This window comes from Mesocricetus auratus, unplaced genomic scaffold (assembly GCF_017639785.1).
Source record: "Mesocricetus auratus isolate SY011 unplaced genomic scaffold, BCM_Maur_2.0 Super-Scaffold_100022, whole genome shotgun sequence".
In the NCBI taxonomy this organism is placed as follows: domain Eukaryota; kingdom Metazoa; phylum Chordata; class Mammalia; order Rodentia; family Cricetidae; genus Mesocricetus; species Mesocricetus auratus.
In genome coordinates, this window is record NW_024429203.1 from 18,015,602 (window position 1) to 18,035,163 (window position 19,562).

Consider the following 19,562-nt stretch of genomic DNA (forward strand, 5'->3'; position numbering starts at 1 on the left):
TATTCACAAGAACAAACTAAAAATATTCCAGCATCTGTTACCTATTCTCAAAGTTGTTTCAAATCTGACATTTGATAAAAGCTATTTAAGTGAAGCTATAATTTAGGTGTAATGTTTTAGAAGAGAAGCTGACAGCACATCTACATTAAAGCTGTCTACTGGGCTCTTTGAACTGTCCTTCAATACCATAAGAGTGATCGCTGAGAACACAGGTTAAACATGTTTTATGGAGTTAAACTATGAAATGTTCATTGGTGAATTAAAACCAAGCTGTGTTTAATTCCCCATGATACAATGATCTTCTTCTAGCTGATAGATGTAAAAGATTATAAAACCAGAAACTCTTATTATTCAGTTTGTCTCTTCTTTAATGCAGTGTATTGTTTGTAAGTAGCTTAGTCTAGTCAATGCCATTCTTCTGTTGTCTAGTAAATATTGTGTTGTTGTTTTTAAATTCCTTAAAAGCCATGCAAACATACTCCAATTCATTGTAATTTACTGAACCTTCAGGTAGCAGAATGTGGCTGATGTATTCTATGAAAGTTAAGAAAGGCTTTGTGAATAATTGAATAACTGAAAGTATTGAGAATCATTTTCCCAGCTGTTCAAAGTGAATATTCTAAGCATTTTCATCATAGTTAGGGATGAACGCTCACCCTTCTTTATGAAAGCCTTAGCACCAATTTTTCTCCTCACTTGCATAATCACAAATACTGATATTGGAAATCACAGTTACTCAGCATCCTATCACCTTCAGTGATAAAGGCTAAGACCTAGGCCACAGTCTCAGCTTTTTGAACCTAGTTTAGTCACAGGCACAGGACAGCAAGGCTAAAGGCTTCTTCAGATCTAAGGTAACACATACACTCACCTTTCACACTCACTTGAGTGGTCCCTATTGTGTTCTTCTGATCATTTGCTCTGAGTTTATAATCTCAGCTACTAATTAACAAGAGGACACTCTCCAAGGATTTCCAATGCTGAGGGAGCAAACTGTTGAAAAAAAGAAGTAGTTGTCGTTGCCATTTCCCATTAGGCTAATTTTTCCTTCCTTAATAGTAATTACTTTTATTATTTTAAATTATAATATAATTAGCAAATTTATCTTTTCCTTTTTCTCACTGAATCCTCTTCTAAGTAGCCCCTTGCTGTCTATCAAATACATGTCCTCTTTTTTCCACAGAATTCATTTTTATTGTTTAAAAATATATTCATACATATATAATATGACAAAATACATCCCCATTTCCTCCTATTAGTCCCACTTTAACCCCACAAATTTATGCATTCCTTCTCATTTTAGTTTTTAATTTTAAAAATATTTTAAAATTTTCATGTATTTTCTTTAAAATATAATCACATCACTTCCCCTTTTTATTTTCTCCTTCTGTTAATCTCTGATGTCACAACCACTTTTGCTTCCCAAATTTGTGCATTCTTTTCCATTTGTTTTTAATTTAAAATTAATTTTATATTTTAATACATTTTTATTAAAATAGAATTACAATGCTTTATCCCTTCTATCTCCCTCCAGTCCATCCCAACAATCCTCAGTAAAATTACTTCCATGTCTCTTGCCCCACTCTCAAATTCAGGAAATCAAACAATCGAGATGGAGATGGGGTTCCAACTTTGGAGATGGAAGAGAGGTTAGAACAGCAGAAGGTGGGAGGACAGATAACACCAAGGCTATGTGACAAAGTCTCATAGAATCAGAGAGTCATTAGTTTATATTTACCTAAATTATACAAATTATTATAGTAAACATATGTACACACTCTCTCTCTCTCTCTCTCTCTCTCTCTCTCTCACACACACACACACACCACACACACATATATGTGGAAATTATGTCACTTGATCTAGTAGTGATCCCCACAAGAACCATAAAGTAACAATAGTAGTATAAAAACCCAATACCACCCATGAGACATCTCTTTCAAATGGTTGGTCTAACTAGTTCAAATAAATCCTAAAACAATACAGACTATTACTGTTGCACTTGGTTGCCTCTCAGAGGTTAAATGTAGGCCCCTATTGCTGAAGACATCATTTACCTATAACACAGGACTCAGATTATTCTAGCTAGATCTAATCTGAAAGCTTCTTTCTTGCAGTCTGGCTTCCATGGTAGCAAAAAATACAGTATAAGCTGCTGATATAGGAAAACAATTAAATCAACAGGAAAGAGATCATTACTGGTATCAGACACTTAGCAAACATGCGGCTCTTAGAAGAGAATTTACTAATGAGAGTCCTGGAGCAGCACAATTCCTACTACATTCTATACTTCATCCTTATACCCACAAGTCAGTGTAGCTATCAACCCTCATCAAGAAGCTTATATTTACAGCAAGTAGACATCATCTCAGAAACCACCAGCAGACACAATAAAACATGTATAGATTCTGGGAAGCTCAGTCCCAATATATTCATCTACAATACAGCTCCTACATCTATTGCTCAGGCGACGAAGCAGAAAAGGATGCAGAATGTCTATACGAATTAGAATGCTAGGAAGTCTGGTGTGAAATAATCTTTCTAAGAAATGGTAGCATAAGCAAAGCCAGAATAATGGCAATATCATACATATGTAAACGTAGAATGAGGGGACTCTCACCATCTCTAGACAAATAATTGTAGATTACTAATGATTCTGGAGGAGAAAAAATTAACCTCTCCCTGGTATAAATCTTCTACTTGGTTATCCAACACAAGGTCTTCATCCCTGAAACAACATAAAAATATCAAACAAACAAAAACAGGCTCAGTGGGTTGTAGCTGTACATTTTGCACATGTGTGTGTATGACAATAATAAAAAAACAGGTGAAATATTTCTATCACCAGAAACTTGTGTATTATAGGCAAATACTTGCACATAGTCATCCTGTGTAATAAAAACCAAACTGCAATCAATTATGCAAGCATATAGCCATTGTTATTTCTTGGCAAGTAACACTATAATGAACAAGTTTGAACATGCCAGAACATACCTTGGCCAATTATATCTTATTCATATTAGGACTAGAGAATTTAAAATAATACAGTTGTTTCATTTAACAAAAACTTCATTTTCTAACTTTGCATAAATCTTTGATTTCTTTTTTAAAATAAATTCTTATTTAAATTAAAAATAAATCTTATTTTACATACCAATTCCAGTTACCTCTCCCTCCCATCTTCCCACGCCCTCCACCAAAGGAAGGGTGATGCCTCCCATGGGGATCATCAAAGTCTGTCACATCATTAGAGGCAGGACCTAGGCATTCCCCCATGTATCTAGGCTGAGAGAGTATCCGTCAATAGGAAATGGGCTCCCAAAGCCCATTCATGCACTAGGGATAAATATTGGTTCCACTGACAGAGGTGCCACAGACTATCCAGGTCTCCCAACTGACACCCACATACAGGGGCCCTGGTTCAGTTCTATGCTGGTTCCCCAGCTGTCAGACTGGAGTCAGGGAGTTCCCACTTGCTCGGGTCAACTGTTTATGTGGATTTCCCCAGCATGGTCTTAACCCCTTTGCTCATCACTCCTCCCTTTCCACATCTGGATTCCAGGAATTAGGCTTAGAGTGCTTACCTTAAATTCCCTTCCCCTGTAATGAGATTGATGACTACCTTAAACGCCATCATAAAACCTTTACCTAGTAGTTGATGGAAGCAGAAGCAGAGATTCACAGCCAAGCACTGAATCTTTGATTTCTGTACTTCATTCAAAACCCTTTTCTATTTAAACTTTAGGTGACTTTTAGTTATGTTGAGTGGTCTGTCCACCAAATTACAATTTTCCTGCCTCAGCCACTTAAAACGGTTCTAGGCATACATCTATTTATCTGTCAGCTTTAATTAAGTTGTGATGTATTTTGTTAGTCATGAGGTTATAATTGGAGAACGAATAATACTTAACTTTGGAGGCTGAGCTTGTTTATCTAAATGCTCTTTTTCCAGAGATAAAGGGAAAAACAATGGTTTTTGTTGCTATACACAGACACAAAATATACACATAAACGAGATACACTGAGTCTGGGTTACTTTACTTATTATGATGTTTTCCAGATCCATCCATTCTCATAGAAATCTCATTATTTTGTCTATTTCTATAGTTGAATAAAATATTATTACCTTTGAATATATGTTCAGGAGTGGCACTGTTGCATCTTAATAAAATTATGTTTTGCCGGGCAGTGGTGGTGCACCCCTTTAATCCCAGCACTCGGGAGGCAGAGGCAGGTGGATCTCAATGAGTTCGAGACCAACTTTGTCTACAAGAGCTAGTTCCAGGACAGCCTCCAAAGCCACAGAGAAACCCTGTCTTGAAAAACAAAACAAAACAAACAAAAAATGTCGGGGAGTGGTGGTACATGCCTTTAATCCCAGCACTCTGGAGGCAGAGGCAGGTGGATCCCTGTGAGTTCTAGACCAGTCTTATCTATAGAGCAAATACCAGGATAGGCTCTAAAGTGACAGACGGAAACCCCATCTTGAAAAAATTCCTTAAAATTTAAAATTATTTTGACTTAAGTATTAATATTTCTTCAGGTATAGTAATTATAATACAAATTCATAAAAAGTGGACACAAGAGGAATTCTTGGGCTCTATAGCATTGAAAATTGTTGTAAATATTCTCAAATCTTAAGAAATAAATCTAGACACACTTAAAAATCTTTCTTAAAAGGAAAACTGGGCTGCCTTCTGGTGCCCTGATCAGAGCCTCCTGACGACTGGGGACAGCTTATTGGGGAATCCATACTAGTGGTCCTGCCCACCTAGAGACTGCCAGCATCCTAGTCCTGCCTCCACCCACAGGAGGAGATAAGCATGGGCCTGTTTCTGGGCCTCCTTCCAGATGCCCTGCTCTGAGCCTCCTGAGGCCTGGGGACTGGGCAATGGGGAACACATCAGGGCGGTCTAGCCCACCCAGAGACTGTCATCATCCAGTTACTAGTCCTGACTCCACCCATGGGAAGAGGAGAGCCTTTGGAGTTTTGGACCTGTTTGCAATTACTGGAAGGGAACCCTGGACCAATACCCTTGTTACATTGAGCTGAATGATGATGGCTGTAAGTTCACAGATGCAGCAGAACCAAACAACAGCAGCGATGTGGGAGCTGCAGGTGCTAATTGCTTTGGACCTGTCTTCAGCAGAACTAATGTGGAGGATGCTGGCAATAGTGAAGTCATATGAACTAAAAATGGTCAACTTAGGAGTGAGGATATTTAGCACACTTAGAAAGATAACTAATAATTCATTATGTATGTGCTGGTGCAAGACAGTTCCAAGAGTGGATCCCAAAAGCAGTGGTTAATCACATTGCCCTTGCACAGAATAGGTCTCAACATGAGAACTGTGTGAACTGATGACCCAATAAAATCCAAAGTATAAACTCCCATTGTGAGCCAGAAGCAGAGATGGTAAGAGATGGTAAGACATGACTTTGCAAAGTAAAGGGTTACAGATGGCAACACAGTGGTCATAAGTCATTGTAGCCAACATGTGACATTCTGCAATAGCAAAAAAGTGAGAAAAAGTAGAGCTGAGTCATGCATTCTGGGCAGGAGATGATGTTCACCAGAATTTTGGGCATAATGACAGTGGAATGATGAGGTCAATGAAAGCCAGTCTGCTGAGGAAATAGTACATAGGAGTGTGCAGGTGAGAACTAAGCCAAGTCAGTGTGATCATGCCCACATTTCCCATCACAATGATGATGTAGATTTGTAGGAAGAGAAAGAAGAGTGGTAGCTGGAGTGCTGGCTGCTTGGACACCTCAGCCAGGATGAAGAAACTTACTGTAGAATGGTTTCCAGCATCCATCTTCCTGTCAAAATTTTAAAGAGAGAAAGTTAATAGAGTTGGTACATGTCTGTGTACATAAATTTAGATGCATGCAGAGAAATCATGTGGATATTATTATTTCATCCCTCCTCAGGTTAGGTAACACACCGTATGATTTTCTGTAATTCCTGTGTATGACAACCAGTGACCCCATGGTCAAATCATAATACAGACAAGCAGGTCTTGAAATCAAGAGAAATCAGAGACATTTTAAAAAGCACTGGATTAAATGCCTTTCTAGATTATTTCTTTGAGGACTTTCTTTCTTTCTCAGATTAAAAAGATATTATCATCATACCTTGAGTTGAAAATATTTGCATATATTTTCTATGATTTATTAACAGAGGAACTAATCCATGTACAAATTAGTGATTTTTATTTTTACTCATTTTTATCATTAATATCTTAACTCAAAATTGTTTCCCAATTTCTTCAACACAGTACCATTGACTCTTCAAGATGAGAAAATTACCCCTTTTCAGAGAGTACCACTTTTATCATTTGCAGTTTTCCAATGAATTGGAGACTTGGATTATTTTTCAGAGTTTATCAATCTTTAGGAAATGAGCATGATGGCTGACAATTATGCTTTCATTTTCCCCAGATAAATTGGGAACACTGGCTGGTCTACATGCATTGGACTTCATGAGTGAAGTGAGAGAACCTGAGACAATATTTGCATTTGTAAATTACAAGCATTTTGACAGAAAATATTTGTTATGCTTTATATACTGTTCACACTTGTAATTACATAGTTTGTAGAATTTGGATTTAATATCTGTGTAGATTAGGAAAATTCAATTAAAAAATTCACCCTAAGCCACAGGATCGCCTGGTGCCTTGTGGCCTTTCAGGTGAAAGACAGCCACGGGGTGGATGCCGCTACAATGAACAGTGTGTGTTAGAGTAAAGATAGTGAAGACAAGAGGAGTGGTCTGTGCACTGTGGAGAGAAGTTGACTGGAAGAAGCAGGACAGTGAGGAACAGGTCACATGGGGCCATGTTATATCCAGCCCTGTGCTGGCCCTACCATATCTGGGGTTGGTGTTGATGTCCATGGCCCATGTTGCCAGGGAGGGCCATTCAGATGCCTGTATTGAACCACACCGTTGCCTTCTAAGGCCATACTGAAGTCAGTGGTCTGAGCTGCCACCAGAATCTATGGTGATGTCTGGACACAGGCAGGGCTTGAGAGCCATGTCTGGATCCATCAGTCTATCTCAGACAGGGTATGTGAAGATGTTCATGGTTGTGTTATCTCCAGGGGCTCTGGGAGTATTGGCAATGATGTCCTGGTCATCAGAGAGCTGGCCCTGCTTCTTACAGTTTGTCTCAACAGGAAAGCTGCCCAACTCCATCTGAATGAACTGGCCCCAGTGGCATAGGAGTAGAGGATCTGGCCCTGAACCTGGATGGTCTTGGGAGAGCTATACTCCTTGCCAGCCTCTGTAATTAGAGAGCTGGCTCCACCCCTCACAGCTAACCCTAATGGTATGGGCATAGGAGAGGTAGACCTGACACTTGGCTATGGTGGGTGGTCCCAGTGGAGGGCCAGAATAGCAAACTCAGCTACCACCCAGGTCCAACCCAGTTCTTTGAGTTTGTCCGTCCTAAAATCAGCCCCATCTGTGACCTACTGGGACACATGAAGAGACAGGCCCTAAGGAATCAGAACCACAGGGTCTCCACGACTTGGGACAAAACAGGATATTTCAGAGAAGGTTCGCTGCGGGTTCAGTATTGAAGGTTTACCAGAACAAGTACATACACCACACACAAGTTATATCCAAACATTTAACTCACTGTTCTGTTCAAGAAGTGTTGTTCCACTCCCCAAACTTCTCATAAAGCAGAGCCTGCACTGTGAGAAATATACATGAAATATTTATGTATGTGGAACTCCAGACACTAAAGCTGCTTTACAATGTGCTCTACGAGATTTCTCCCAGAAATATCTTTCACTCAACTACAAATTTATTTTTGGCGTTTTTTTCAAAGAGTGATTCTTTCTTAAGCATGGAAAAAAAGCCAGGTGGCTGCTTTCTGGTTCAGGCAGAAAACAGCAGCAAATGACCTTGTAAGTCTGATTTCTTTTGGTAATTTTTATTGTATTTATTTCCTTTTTAAAAAACAATATTTTTATTTTTAATTCCAATCTCTCCCTTCCTCCTGCTTGCTCCATGTTTCCACCCCTAGTGGGTACATAACTTATAGTTCATCCCACCACTCAAGACTCAGAGACTTGGCAGCAGCCTCCCCACACATTTATAAAAAAATAATCATAGGTTTTACTTGTTGGTGTTTTCTATTCCTCAAGCATAGTTGTCCATCCCTCATACCACAATAGTATAGTGCAATATTTTATTACATATTAATTTCCTATTCTATCCATATTTTCCAGTATCTCAAATACAGTTCAGCCAGCTACTTACATTATAAAATGATTGAGACATCATCTAATACAAATAATTAAAATCCTCAATTTCAATACAAATACTTTAGAATCTTCTTCAAAAATCTTTATTAATACATCCTATTTTGTACTTGCAATACTAAAGATGATTAATATTGAAAAACATAATTAATAAGACAATGATCTGTGTTTCAAGGAAGATATTTCTCTTGCTTACATGTACATATACATTCTGCTTTTATAATTGTTATGCCAAAATCCCTTCCTTGCTAAATTGTAGAGTACAGTGCATATGACACTTCTGAAAAGCAACATATACTTAAAATGGCTGCATGAGCCTTACCATGAACAGGCATTAAAAAGAGCTGCCACAAACTCTCATACTGGCACTCCGGAAACAGATAAACGAACAGGGCTTGCTATGCTCTTCCCCAGCAGGAGACAGGGGAGGCCAAGGAAGACTATTAATCAAGAAGCACTGCTCCTATAATGCACATGTGTAACACACATATATGCTCATGCGTATCTCATTAGGGGGAAAAAGGAACACAGAAGATCATGACATTATAAACATAAAGACTGAATTTCACATATATTCTTTTTTCTAGAAAGCTTGGAGCTCCATGGTTGTCCTTCCCATTCTTCTGAAAGGAAACTGGCTTTGAGGATGTTAGGAAGGACTACTCACAAAATGTTCTCTGAGTGACCAGTCTTGCTCTCTGATAAGCATGACACATAAAGTCACTTGTTCTTCTACAAAGTCTGGCAGATGTGACAGTTTTATATGCTTGATAAATATACTAATAGTTATCAGGAGAAGATAATGATTACTGGATTCCTAATAGAATCTGATGCAACTCTACAGATCTTGGGAAATTCAGCAACTGAGAGTCCATATTCCCCTCTAGCACTCACATAATCTTGTAAATTATTTGTCCTTCATGCTTATCATTAATTGGAGAAGTAATATTAGAGTTCCAGAAGCCATATTTAAAAAATCTAAATTACAAGAAATTGCTAGACATACACTGCATGAATTACTAAATGCAATTGCTAAAAAGAGAAAAGGAGGCCTTAGCACTAGGGAAATCAGGAGACTGGACTGATTTTGAAGTTATGAAAGCTGTGCACACCAGACTTAACCTGTGGTGTCTTGAAGGAATTCTTATTCAGGAGGAGAGCAAATAGGTCTTGTTTTGATATAAAGAATAGTAACGGTGAAAATATATGTGTATGTTACAAAAAACATTTCACATCTTAAATCATTTGTTGAAAAGTTACTTTTATTTTTATGTTATTTTTAAAATAGTTTCATTGAAATGGTATTATAATTACCTTCCCCATTCCCTTCCCTCCCTTCAACCCTTCCCAAGTATCACCCTTCCAGTTTGTACAAATATAATTTCATATATATGAATATAACCTGATGAATCCATTTTATTCCTGTGTCTATTGTTTCAGGGTTTACCACTCCATCTTGAAAAGCTAGCAAAGGGCCTTCTCATCCCTGGAAGAGACTAATAATCTTTCTTGCAGCTCTAGTAGATTATTGTTCTTTGTTTAGGTGTGGAACTCTGTGAAATTAACATCTTACATATTAATATATCTTCAGATTTTGTTATTGTGTTTGTCTTGTTTATGTCATCATTTTTAGGAAAGACTATTTCAGAACACACTTCCTGATATTCTGTCTCTTACCGTCTTTCTACTCCTTCTTCTTTGCTCCCTGAGTCACAGGTGCAGGAGATATAGCGTAGATGTATCCAGTAGTGCTGGAATCCCAATGAATTATTGATGTAGGCATAATATCCACTTGTGAATTTCTGTGATGGTCTCTACTTGCTGTGAAGATTCTTCTTTGATAGGCAGTGATAGCTGCATATATCTTTGTATATAAGATCAAGATTTGTAGTAGCATAATATAATATTATAATATTATACATGGTCCTATATCCTCTTTTAGTGCCTCTATCATTTTCATGAAGGTGGTTTTAAGGTCACTCTCTTCTGCTTCATTTGCATTGGAATGTTGGAGTCTTGCTGGTGTGGAGTCTCTAGAATCTGGCAGTGTCATATTCGTTTTTCTGTTGCTGAGTGTGTTTTGTATTGTCTCTTCTTCTAGTGGGTGAAGAAAGAGCCCCTTACTGGTATGGTGGTTAGGGGACCAGAGTTCCCTTTCAGTGAGTGCAAGCAAGTCCAATACTCTGGTAGTTCTTCTCTTCCTGGTCCTAGTCCTGGTCCCGTGTGTGGAGAAGAAGGCCAGGAATCTGGGGTGCTTAGCCTCCCACCTGGCCCCCTGGTCCCTTTGCTGGATCTGCTGGTTTCCTGGTCTCATTGGTGGAAGAGAAGACCTGGAATCTGGGGGGCTTGGCTCACGCCAGGATTGGAAGCTCTGTGCAGTTCCCAGGCAATCGCCAGGCACTGGAACACAGGCCCAGATGCAGGGCCTGTTTTACCTGGTCTTGCTGGAACAGCTGGCCCCCTGGTCTCCTTGTTGGAAGAGAAGACCTAGGATCTGGAGTGTTTGGTTGCTGGATCTACTGGTATCCTGTTCTCATTGGTGGAAGAGAAGACCTGGAATCTGGGGTGCTTGGCTCCCACCGGGATTGGAAGCTCTGTGCAGTTCCCAGGCCATCCCCAGGCACTGGAACACAGGCCAAGATGCAGGGCCTGTTTTACCTGGTCCTGCCAGAACAGCTGGTCCCCTGGTCTCCTTGATCTGCTGGTTTCCTGGTATCGCTGGTGGAAGAGAAGACTTGAAATCTGGGGTGCTTGGCTCCCACCGGGATTGGAAGCTCTGTGCAGTTCCCAGGCAATCCCAAGGCACTGGAACTCAGGCCCAGATGTAGGGCCTGTTGTACCTGGTCCTGCCAGATTAGCTGGTCCACTGGACTCCCTGGATCTGCTCAACCAAAGAATATCATAAGTCCAATAAATCCTTAACATAAAACATCCAGGAAATATGGGACACCATGAAAAGACCAAACCTACAAATGATAGGCATAGAAGAAGGTGAAGAAAACCACCTCAAAGGGGCAGAAAACATATTCAACAAAATCATAGAAGAAAACTTTCCCAACCTAAAGAAAGACATGCCAATGAAGGTACAAGAAGCTTATAGAACACCAAATAGAGTGGATGACAAAAAAGTCCCGTCACCACATAACAATCATGACCCCAAATATACAGAATAAAGAAAGAATATTAAGAGCAGCTAAGGAAAAAGGCCAAGTAACATATAAAGGCAAACCTATCAGAATTACACCTGCCTTCTCCATGGAAACTCTGAAAGCCAGAAGATTCTGGATAGATATTCTACCAACACTAAGAGACCAGTCCAGACTACTATAACCAGCAAAGTTCTCAATTACTATGGATGGAGAAAACAAGATATTCCATGACAAAACTAGATTCAAGCAGTACATATCCACTAAGACAACCCTACAGAAAGTTCGGGAACAAAAACTCCAACCCAAGGAAGTTAACTACAACCAGAATAACATAGGCATTAGATAATCTCACTGTACCAACAGCCAAAAGAAAAAAGGGGTGGAATTCCACACATAATTCCACCACCACCAACCATTCCAAATCAAAGAAGAATGTGCAATCAATGGTCATTAATATCCCTCAATATTAACAGCTTTAACTCACCTATAAAAAGACACAGACTAACAGAATGGATTTGAAGACAGAACCCATCCTTCTGCTACATACAAGAAACACACCTCACCCTCAAAGACAGACATTACCTGAGAGTTAAAGGTTGGGAAAAGATTTTCCAATCAAATGGACCCAAGAAACAAGCAGGCATAGCAATCCTAATATCTAACAAATTAGACTTTAAAATAAAATCTATCAAAAGAGATGAAGGAAGTCATTACACAGTCATCACAGGCGAAATCTACCAAGAGGAAGTTTCAATTCTGAACATCTATGTCCCAAATACAATGGCATCCCTGTTTGTAATAGAAATATTGCTAAAACTTAAATCACATATAAAGACCCACACACTTATAGTGGGAGACTTCAACACCCTACTCTCACTACTAGACAGGAATACCAGACAGAAATTCAACAAAGAAGCCAAGGTTCTAATAGAAGTAATGACCCAACCGGGATTAACAGACATCTATAGAACATTCCACTCACATAAGAAAGAATATACCTTCTTCTCACCACCACATGGAACCTTCTCAAAAATCGACCACATACTTGGCAACATATCAAACCTCAGCAGCTATAAAAATTGGAATAAGTCCATGCATCTTATCAGACCACCATATGTTAAAATTAGAATTCAACAACAACACAAATTGCAAAAACGCTACAAACTCATGGAAATTGAATAATGCACAATTGCACCATTCCTGAGTCAAAGAAGAAATAAAAAAAGAAATTAAAGACTTCCTAGAATTCAATGAGAATGAAGACACAACATACCCATACCTATTGAACACTTTGAAAGCAGTGCTACGAGGGAAGTACATAGCACTAAGTGCTCACATGAAGAAAATGGAGAATAGTTATACTAGAGAACTAACAGCATAGCTGAAATCTCTAGAACACAAAGAAGCAAACTCCCCAGGAGAAGTAGATGCCAGTAAATAATCAAACTGAGGGCTGAAATCCATAAAGTAGAAACTAGGAAAACAATACAAAGAATCAATGCAACGAAGACTTGGTTCTTTGAGAAAATCAACAAGATAGACAAACCTTTGTCCAAACTTACCAAACAGCAGAGTATGAACCTACAAATTAACAAAATCAGAAATGAAAAAGGGGGACATAACAACAGACTCTGAGGAAATTCAGAGAATCATCAGGTCATACTTTGAAAACCTGTAATCTACAAAATTTGAAAATTTAAAGGAAATGGACGACTTCCTGGATAGCTATCACTTGCCAAAAAAGCCCAAGTTGAGATGGCCTCAGTGCAGAATTCTACCAGAAATTCAAAGAACAGCTTATACCAATTCTTCACAAAGTATTCCACGCAATAGAAGCAGAAGGGTCTTTGCCAAACTCTTTCTATGAAGCTTCAATGACCTTGATCCCCAATCCACACAAAGACACAACTAAGAAAGAGAACTTCAGACCAATATCCCTCATGAACATTGATGCAAAATACTCAATAAAATACTGGCAAATCAGATTCAAGAACACATCAAAACAATCATTCAACACGATCAAGTAGGTTTCATCTCAGGGATGCAGGGATGGTTCAACATATGAAAATCCATCAGTGTAGCCCACCATATAAACAAGCTGAAAAACAAAAATCACATGATCATCTCACTAGATGCTGAAAAAGCCTTTGACAAAATCCAACACCCCTTCATGATAAAGGTCTTGGAGAGATCTGGGATAAAAGGAACATGCCTAAACTTAATAGAGGCTATATACAGTAAACCAACAGCCACCATCAAACTAAATGGATAGAAACTCAACACAATTCCTCTAAAATCAGGAACAAGACAAGGCTGTCCACTCTCTCCATACCTTTTCAATATTGTTCTTGAAGTTCTAGCCCGAGCTATATGACAACAAAAGGAGATCAAGGGGATACAGATTGGAAAGGAAGAGGTCAAACTTTAACTAGTTGAAGATGATATAATAGTTTACATAAATGACTCAAAGAACTCTACCACGGAATTCTAACAGCTGATTAACACCTTCAGCAAAGTGGCAGGCTACAAGATCAACTCAAGAAAACCAGTAGCCCTACTATATACTGATGATAAAATCGCTGAGAAAGAATCCAGAGAAACATCACCCTTTACAATTGCCACAAACAACATAAAGTACCTTGGGGGTAACGCTAACTAAACAAGTGAAAAACCTGTATCACAAGAACTTTGAGTATTTAAAGAAAGAAATTAAAGAAGCCCTCAGAAAATGGAAAGATCTTCCATGCTCTTGGATAGAATCAATGTAGTAAAAATGGCAATCCTGCCAAAAGCAATCTATAGATTCAATGCAATCCCCATACCACCACAATTCTTCATAGACCTTGAAAGAACAATAATGAATTTTGTATGGGAAAACAAAAGACCCAGGATAGGCAAAACAACCTTACTCAACAAAGCAACGTCTGGAGGCATCCCCATCCCTGACCTCAAGCTCTATTATAGAACTGAAGTACTGAAAACAGTTTGGTATTGGCAAAAAAATAGACAGGTAGACCAGTGGAATAAAATTGAAAACCCTGATATTAACCCACACATGTATGAACAGATGATCTTTGACAAAGATGCTAAAAATGGAGTTTTGCTGGTGTGGAGTCTATAGAATCTGGCGGTGCCATATTTGTTTTTCGGTTGCTGTTCTGTTATTGTCTCTTTCTCATCTCTTCTTCTAGTGGGTGCAGAAAGTGCCCCTTACTGTTCTGGTGTTTAAGGCACCAGATTTCCCTTTCTTTGGGTGCAAGAAAGTCCAATACTCTGGTTGTTCTTCTATTCCTCGTCCTAGTTCTTGTCCCTTTGTTGGAGAAGAAGCCCAGGAATCTTGGTTGCATAGTCTCCTGTCTGTTCCCCTGGTCCCTAGTCCTGCTGGACCCGCTGGTCCCCTGGTCTTGTTGGTGGAAGAGAAGACCTTGGCTCCAGCCGGAATGGAATGCTCTGTGGCAGTCCCCAGGCAATCCCCAGGCACTGGCTAGAATAGTGATATTAGAAAAAGTCATTCGTGACTAATAAAATGGAATATAAATATTTGGTGTCCATCTATCTCAGAAAACATTCTAGCAAGAGGTCATAGAAAAGAGTTTCATATTTCTCCCAGCAGGCAGTGTGGGTACTGAGGTCCCAGTGAAGGCAGATGACACTAAGAGCTATTAAAAGTTCAGATGGGCTGATAATTTCCCAGGACAAGTTCAAGCTTTCAAAGAGCAAAAGCAGGAGTTTGTATGCATGTATTTTGTTCTGTAGAGTGGATACCTTTTGAGCTTTCTCCATGTGAGAATTAAATGAACTAACACCTGAGAGGTACTCTGCTTGTGCCTCATACAAAGTAAAGCTTGAGGATACATTAGCTATGTTTATATTTTTTGCCTATAATCTATAGGAACCTATAATCTACCTGATAGTTTCGTGTTCTTTTCAGGATGTAACTTTTTTGCCCAGTATTCAGTAGTTTTTATTGGATCACTTTTGATGAAGACAGTGATTTCTGTGTATACATATTTCATATATCATTAACCTATTATTTTGGATATAACATTAGCTCAGGGTAGCCTGCCTAATGACTGTAAAAGCATAACTGTTATAAGTGATAAAATGTATTCCTCCTCTTGGAGGAACACAATACATGCAAGCAGGTGAATCCTTCTTTGCAAGGAACTTAATGGGATTTTATATTATTGATTCATGTTGGGAAAGCCTAGTTCTTGCTCTTCAATGGGTTTTCTTTAAATGGAAAGTATGAGAGTGATTTGTTAGGTTGTTTATTTTCCTGTTGTTTTTGAAGGAAACTGGTTGTGCTGATAGAATGTACTTTTTCATTAAAACCTTATATAGTTAACTTTTATTTAAAGCACCTACTGTTAAAGCTACAGTCCTTTGTTATATATCTTCAAATTCTTTCTTATAAACTACAGTCCTTTGTTATATATCTTCAAATTCTTTCTTATAAAGTTAATCTTCATAAATTTATTTTGTTCATAACTGTTTTCAATTATTTACTACTACAACTTGTTTTTTGTTTAACAGTAATTCATGCTTGGGTGTTTTGAATTAAACAATTACTTGGATAAAACAATATCAATTACTTTTATATTAAAATGTGGTCTCATTTCCTGCCCTATCCTTTTCCTTTTTCCTTCACAATTGTTCATGATTTTATGAATGGCACTCATTTGTCAGAAAACAATTCACCAGTTGTATTCTTTCCTCACATATATAGTGATATAAATAGATGTTAGAGTGAAAATATAACTTATGAGTATGAAACTCAGAAAGGTAAGCAACAAAAATGACATAACTCTACATGAAGCAGAAATATGAGTACAGAATTGTAGGGAACTGAGGAATCAAATAGCACTATAAAGAATGTTTCACAGTTAAACATAAAAATGTCTGCTCATCTATACCAGTTTATAATTATCACTCTAGTTTGAGAAAGAATAAATGCCTTCTGGTTAGGACTAGATAGAATCTGTCCTTTGCTTACATATACACTAATATAGCTCTATATTTCAAATTTGAGAGTTATGCATTGTTTATTGCAATCAGTTAACTTATACAACTCACATTGTTTATTGCAATCAGTTAACTTGTACAACTCAGAAAAATATGTTTCAAATAATTAGTCAATTAATTAAGATGGTTATATACAAACATTGAGACAATCAAAGCATGTTGATGAATTATTTATTCTCAACTTAATATGAGTTTGGCTTGTCTAAGCAGACTAGAGTTCACATATACAAATATAATCAATGACACAGAGGGCTTTGAAGAATTTTAGAGTGGTTATATAGATTTATATCTGTGAATGAACTCTGGTTATACCAGAGTGTAGCAGTTACCAAGGGTATGAAATTGAGAATCCAGTTCTACCTTTCATATATTTCTGTCAAATAATAATGCTAAGAATATATCACATATAGTATTACTAATTATTGCTTGAAGAATATTTCCTCACCAAAATTACATAAATTATAATTTATTGCTAAGGAAAACTGTTCTTTGTTAAGAAGAAACTTATGTTTTCTAGTAACCTTTTTAGGGCAACTTTGACATCTTTATTTCTCAGGCTGTATATCATGGGATTCAACATAGGCACAACAATGGAATAAAACACAGATGACAGTTTTCCTTGGCCTGGGGAGCTGACTGATGATGGCTGAAGATACATGACTGCTAATGACACAAAGAAGATGGCAACAGCCAAGATATGGGAGCTGCAAGTGCTAAAGGCTTTGGATCTGCCCCCAGTAGATTGAATGTGGAGGATGCTGACAATGATGAAAATGTAAGAACTAAGGATGATCATAACTGGTACAATAATGTTAAATGCACTGAAGCACAGTGCTAGTACTTCATTGATAAAAGTACTTGAACAAGAGAGTTCCAGTAATGGAAAAAGATCACAGAAGTAATGGTTTATTACATAAGCTTTACAGAAAATCACTCTTAGAAGGAAGACAGTGTGAGCTGTGGCACTTAGCAAACCCATACCATATACCCCAGCTACCATCCACAAACAGACTTGAAAGGACATGGTTACATTATAAAGCAAAGGGTTAGAGATAGCCACATAGCGGTCATATGCCATTGCAGCCAACATGTGACACTCTGCAACAGCAAAAGCACAGAAGAAGTAGAACTGAGCAATGCATTCTGGATAGGGGATGACATTCTTCTGTGTTACAAAGTTCACCAGCATTTTGGGAGTAATGACAGTGGACTGACAACAGTCAACAAAGGACAGACTACTGAGTAAAAAATACATGGGAGTGTGCAACTGAGAACTAACCAGAATCAAGATGATCATGCCCAGGTTTCCCACAACCGTAACCAAATAGACTCCTAGAAAGATGAGGAATAGTGGCAACTGGAGCTCTGGGTTCTCGCTTAACCCAGCAAGAATGAACTCAGTCACTGTGGTTTGATTTGCTTCTTGCATTCTCTTCGGGAAACTCTAGGTAAGAAGAACATTTGATACATAATAAAAATTTCAGTATCCATTCTTCATTCACTCAATGATTCTTAAATCAGAATTCAAATGTTTTCAGCTGACTCCAATCATCAACCACCCTCTTTCCTATCCTAGCAGAGATTTTTGTAAGCCTGGAGCAAACAGACATACAGAGAAAACAATCATGCAGTTGTTTACATATTTGTGATTTTTGTCATAAGAATTATTTTACTAGTACCCATTTTCTACTATATAAAAAACATTCTGTCACCTTTAGTTGAGCGTTGCAAGAATTTTTCAAATATCATTCATAGCATCTCTATCTTTGTAGAAAATATTTTTTATATGTATTCCTTTTTCTCAATATATGTTTTTATTTAAATTAGAAACATGAATGTTCACATGTCAATCCCAGTTCCCTTTCCTACCCCTCCACCCTTGTCCCTCCACCAGCAACCCTCCAGCCCCCCACCCAATCTCCATATCATTACCCAGAGAGGGTGAGGCCCTCCTTGTGAGGGGATATCTAGAGTCTGACATTTTACCCAGGGCAGGACCTAGGCCCTTCCCCATGTGTCCAGGCTGAGAGAGCATTCCTATATTTTGTATGGACTCCCAAAGTTCATTCATATGCCATGGTAAACACTGATCTACTACCCAAGGCCTTAGATATTTCTGAGGCCTCCTCACTTAAACTACATTCATGGAGTCTGGACCAGTCCCCGTTGGCCTCTCACTCATCAGTCTGGGGTTCAAGAGCTCCCCGTTGTCTGGTCAGCTGTCTTTGTTGGTTTCACCAGCAGGGAACTGATCCCCTTGCTCATCACTCCTCCGTCTCTGTCACTGGGTTCCAAGAGTTCAGTTCAGTGTTTAGCTGTGAGTATCTGACTCTGTTTCTATCAGTCACTGGATGAAGGTTCTAGGATGGCATATAAGCTAGTCATCAACCTTGTCATCAAGGAGGAGCTATTAATGTAGTCTCTCCACCATTGCTTAGTTTGCCAGTTGGTGTTATCCTTGTAGATCTCCGGAGATCTCACTAATGTCAGCTATCTCCTGAAGCCTATAATGACTCCATCTATTATAGTATCTCACATCCTGCTCTCCTCTATTGTTACCTCTACTCAACCTTCCTGCTCCCCTATGCCTTCTTCTTCCCTTCTCTTACCCCCTCTTTTTTTCTGGTTCCCTCTACCCTCTCCTGATGTTCCCAATCTGCTCAGGATATCTTGGCTTGTTCCACTTCTCTGGGGTATCATGCATCTCTCTTGGGAACCTCCCTGTCTCCCAGACTCATTGGCAATGGGATTGTAGGCTGACACTCCTCTGATCCATATATGAGTGACTGTCTTTTTGTGACTGGGTTACCACACTCAGGATGGTTTCTTCTAGTGCCATCTATTTGCCTGAAAATTTCTTTTCTTTTCTTTTCTTTTTACATTCTTTTATGCTGTGGAATATTTGTTTAATGATACAAAGATGTGTTGCATTCTTTTTTTCCCTTTTTTATTTAAATTAGAAACAAGCTGCCTTTACATGTCAATCACAGTTCCCTCTCCCTCTGTTCCTCCTCTGGCTCTTATCCCATTCCCTTTCTGCTCCCCAGGGATGGTGAGGCCTTCCATGGGGGATCTTCAAAGTCTGTCATATCATTTGGAGCTGGGCCTCGACC

General features: G+C 38.6%; 1 protein-coding gene and 1 pseudogene across 1 annotated transcript; both read right to left on the reverse strand.

The window, feature by feature from the left end:
• Window positions 1-5,039: 5,039 nt before the first annotated feature.
• Window positions 5,040-5,820, reverse strand: LOC101842238 (annotated as a pseudogene).
• Window positions 5,821-16,921: 11,101 nt separating this feature from the next.
• LOC101842507 (olfactory receptor 150-like) lies at window positions 16,922-17,878 on the reverse strand. The gene has a single exon (XM_005069251.1). It carries the CDS (start codon window positions 17,876-17,878, stop codon window positions 16,922-16,924), a length of 957 nt encoding a protein of 318 aa, XP_005069308.1.
• Between the last annotated feature and the right edge of the window lie 1,684 nt (window positions 17,879-19,562).

Bases quoted from the DNA above. Each gene is read 5' to 3' on its own strand.
- LOC101842507 (XM_005069251.1), bottom strand. From the start codon at position 17,878: ATGCAAGAAGCAAATCAAACCACAGTGACTGAGTTCATTCTTGCTGGG.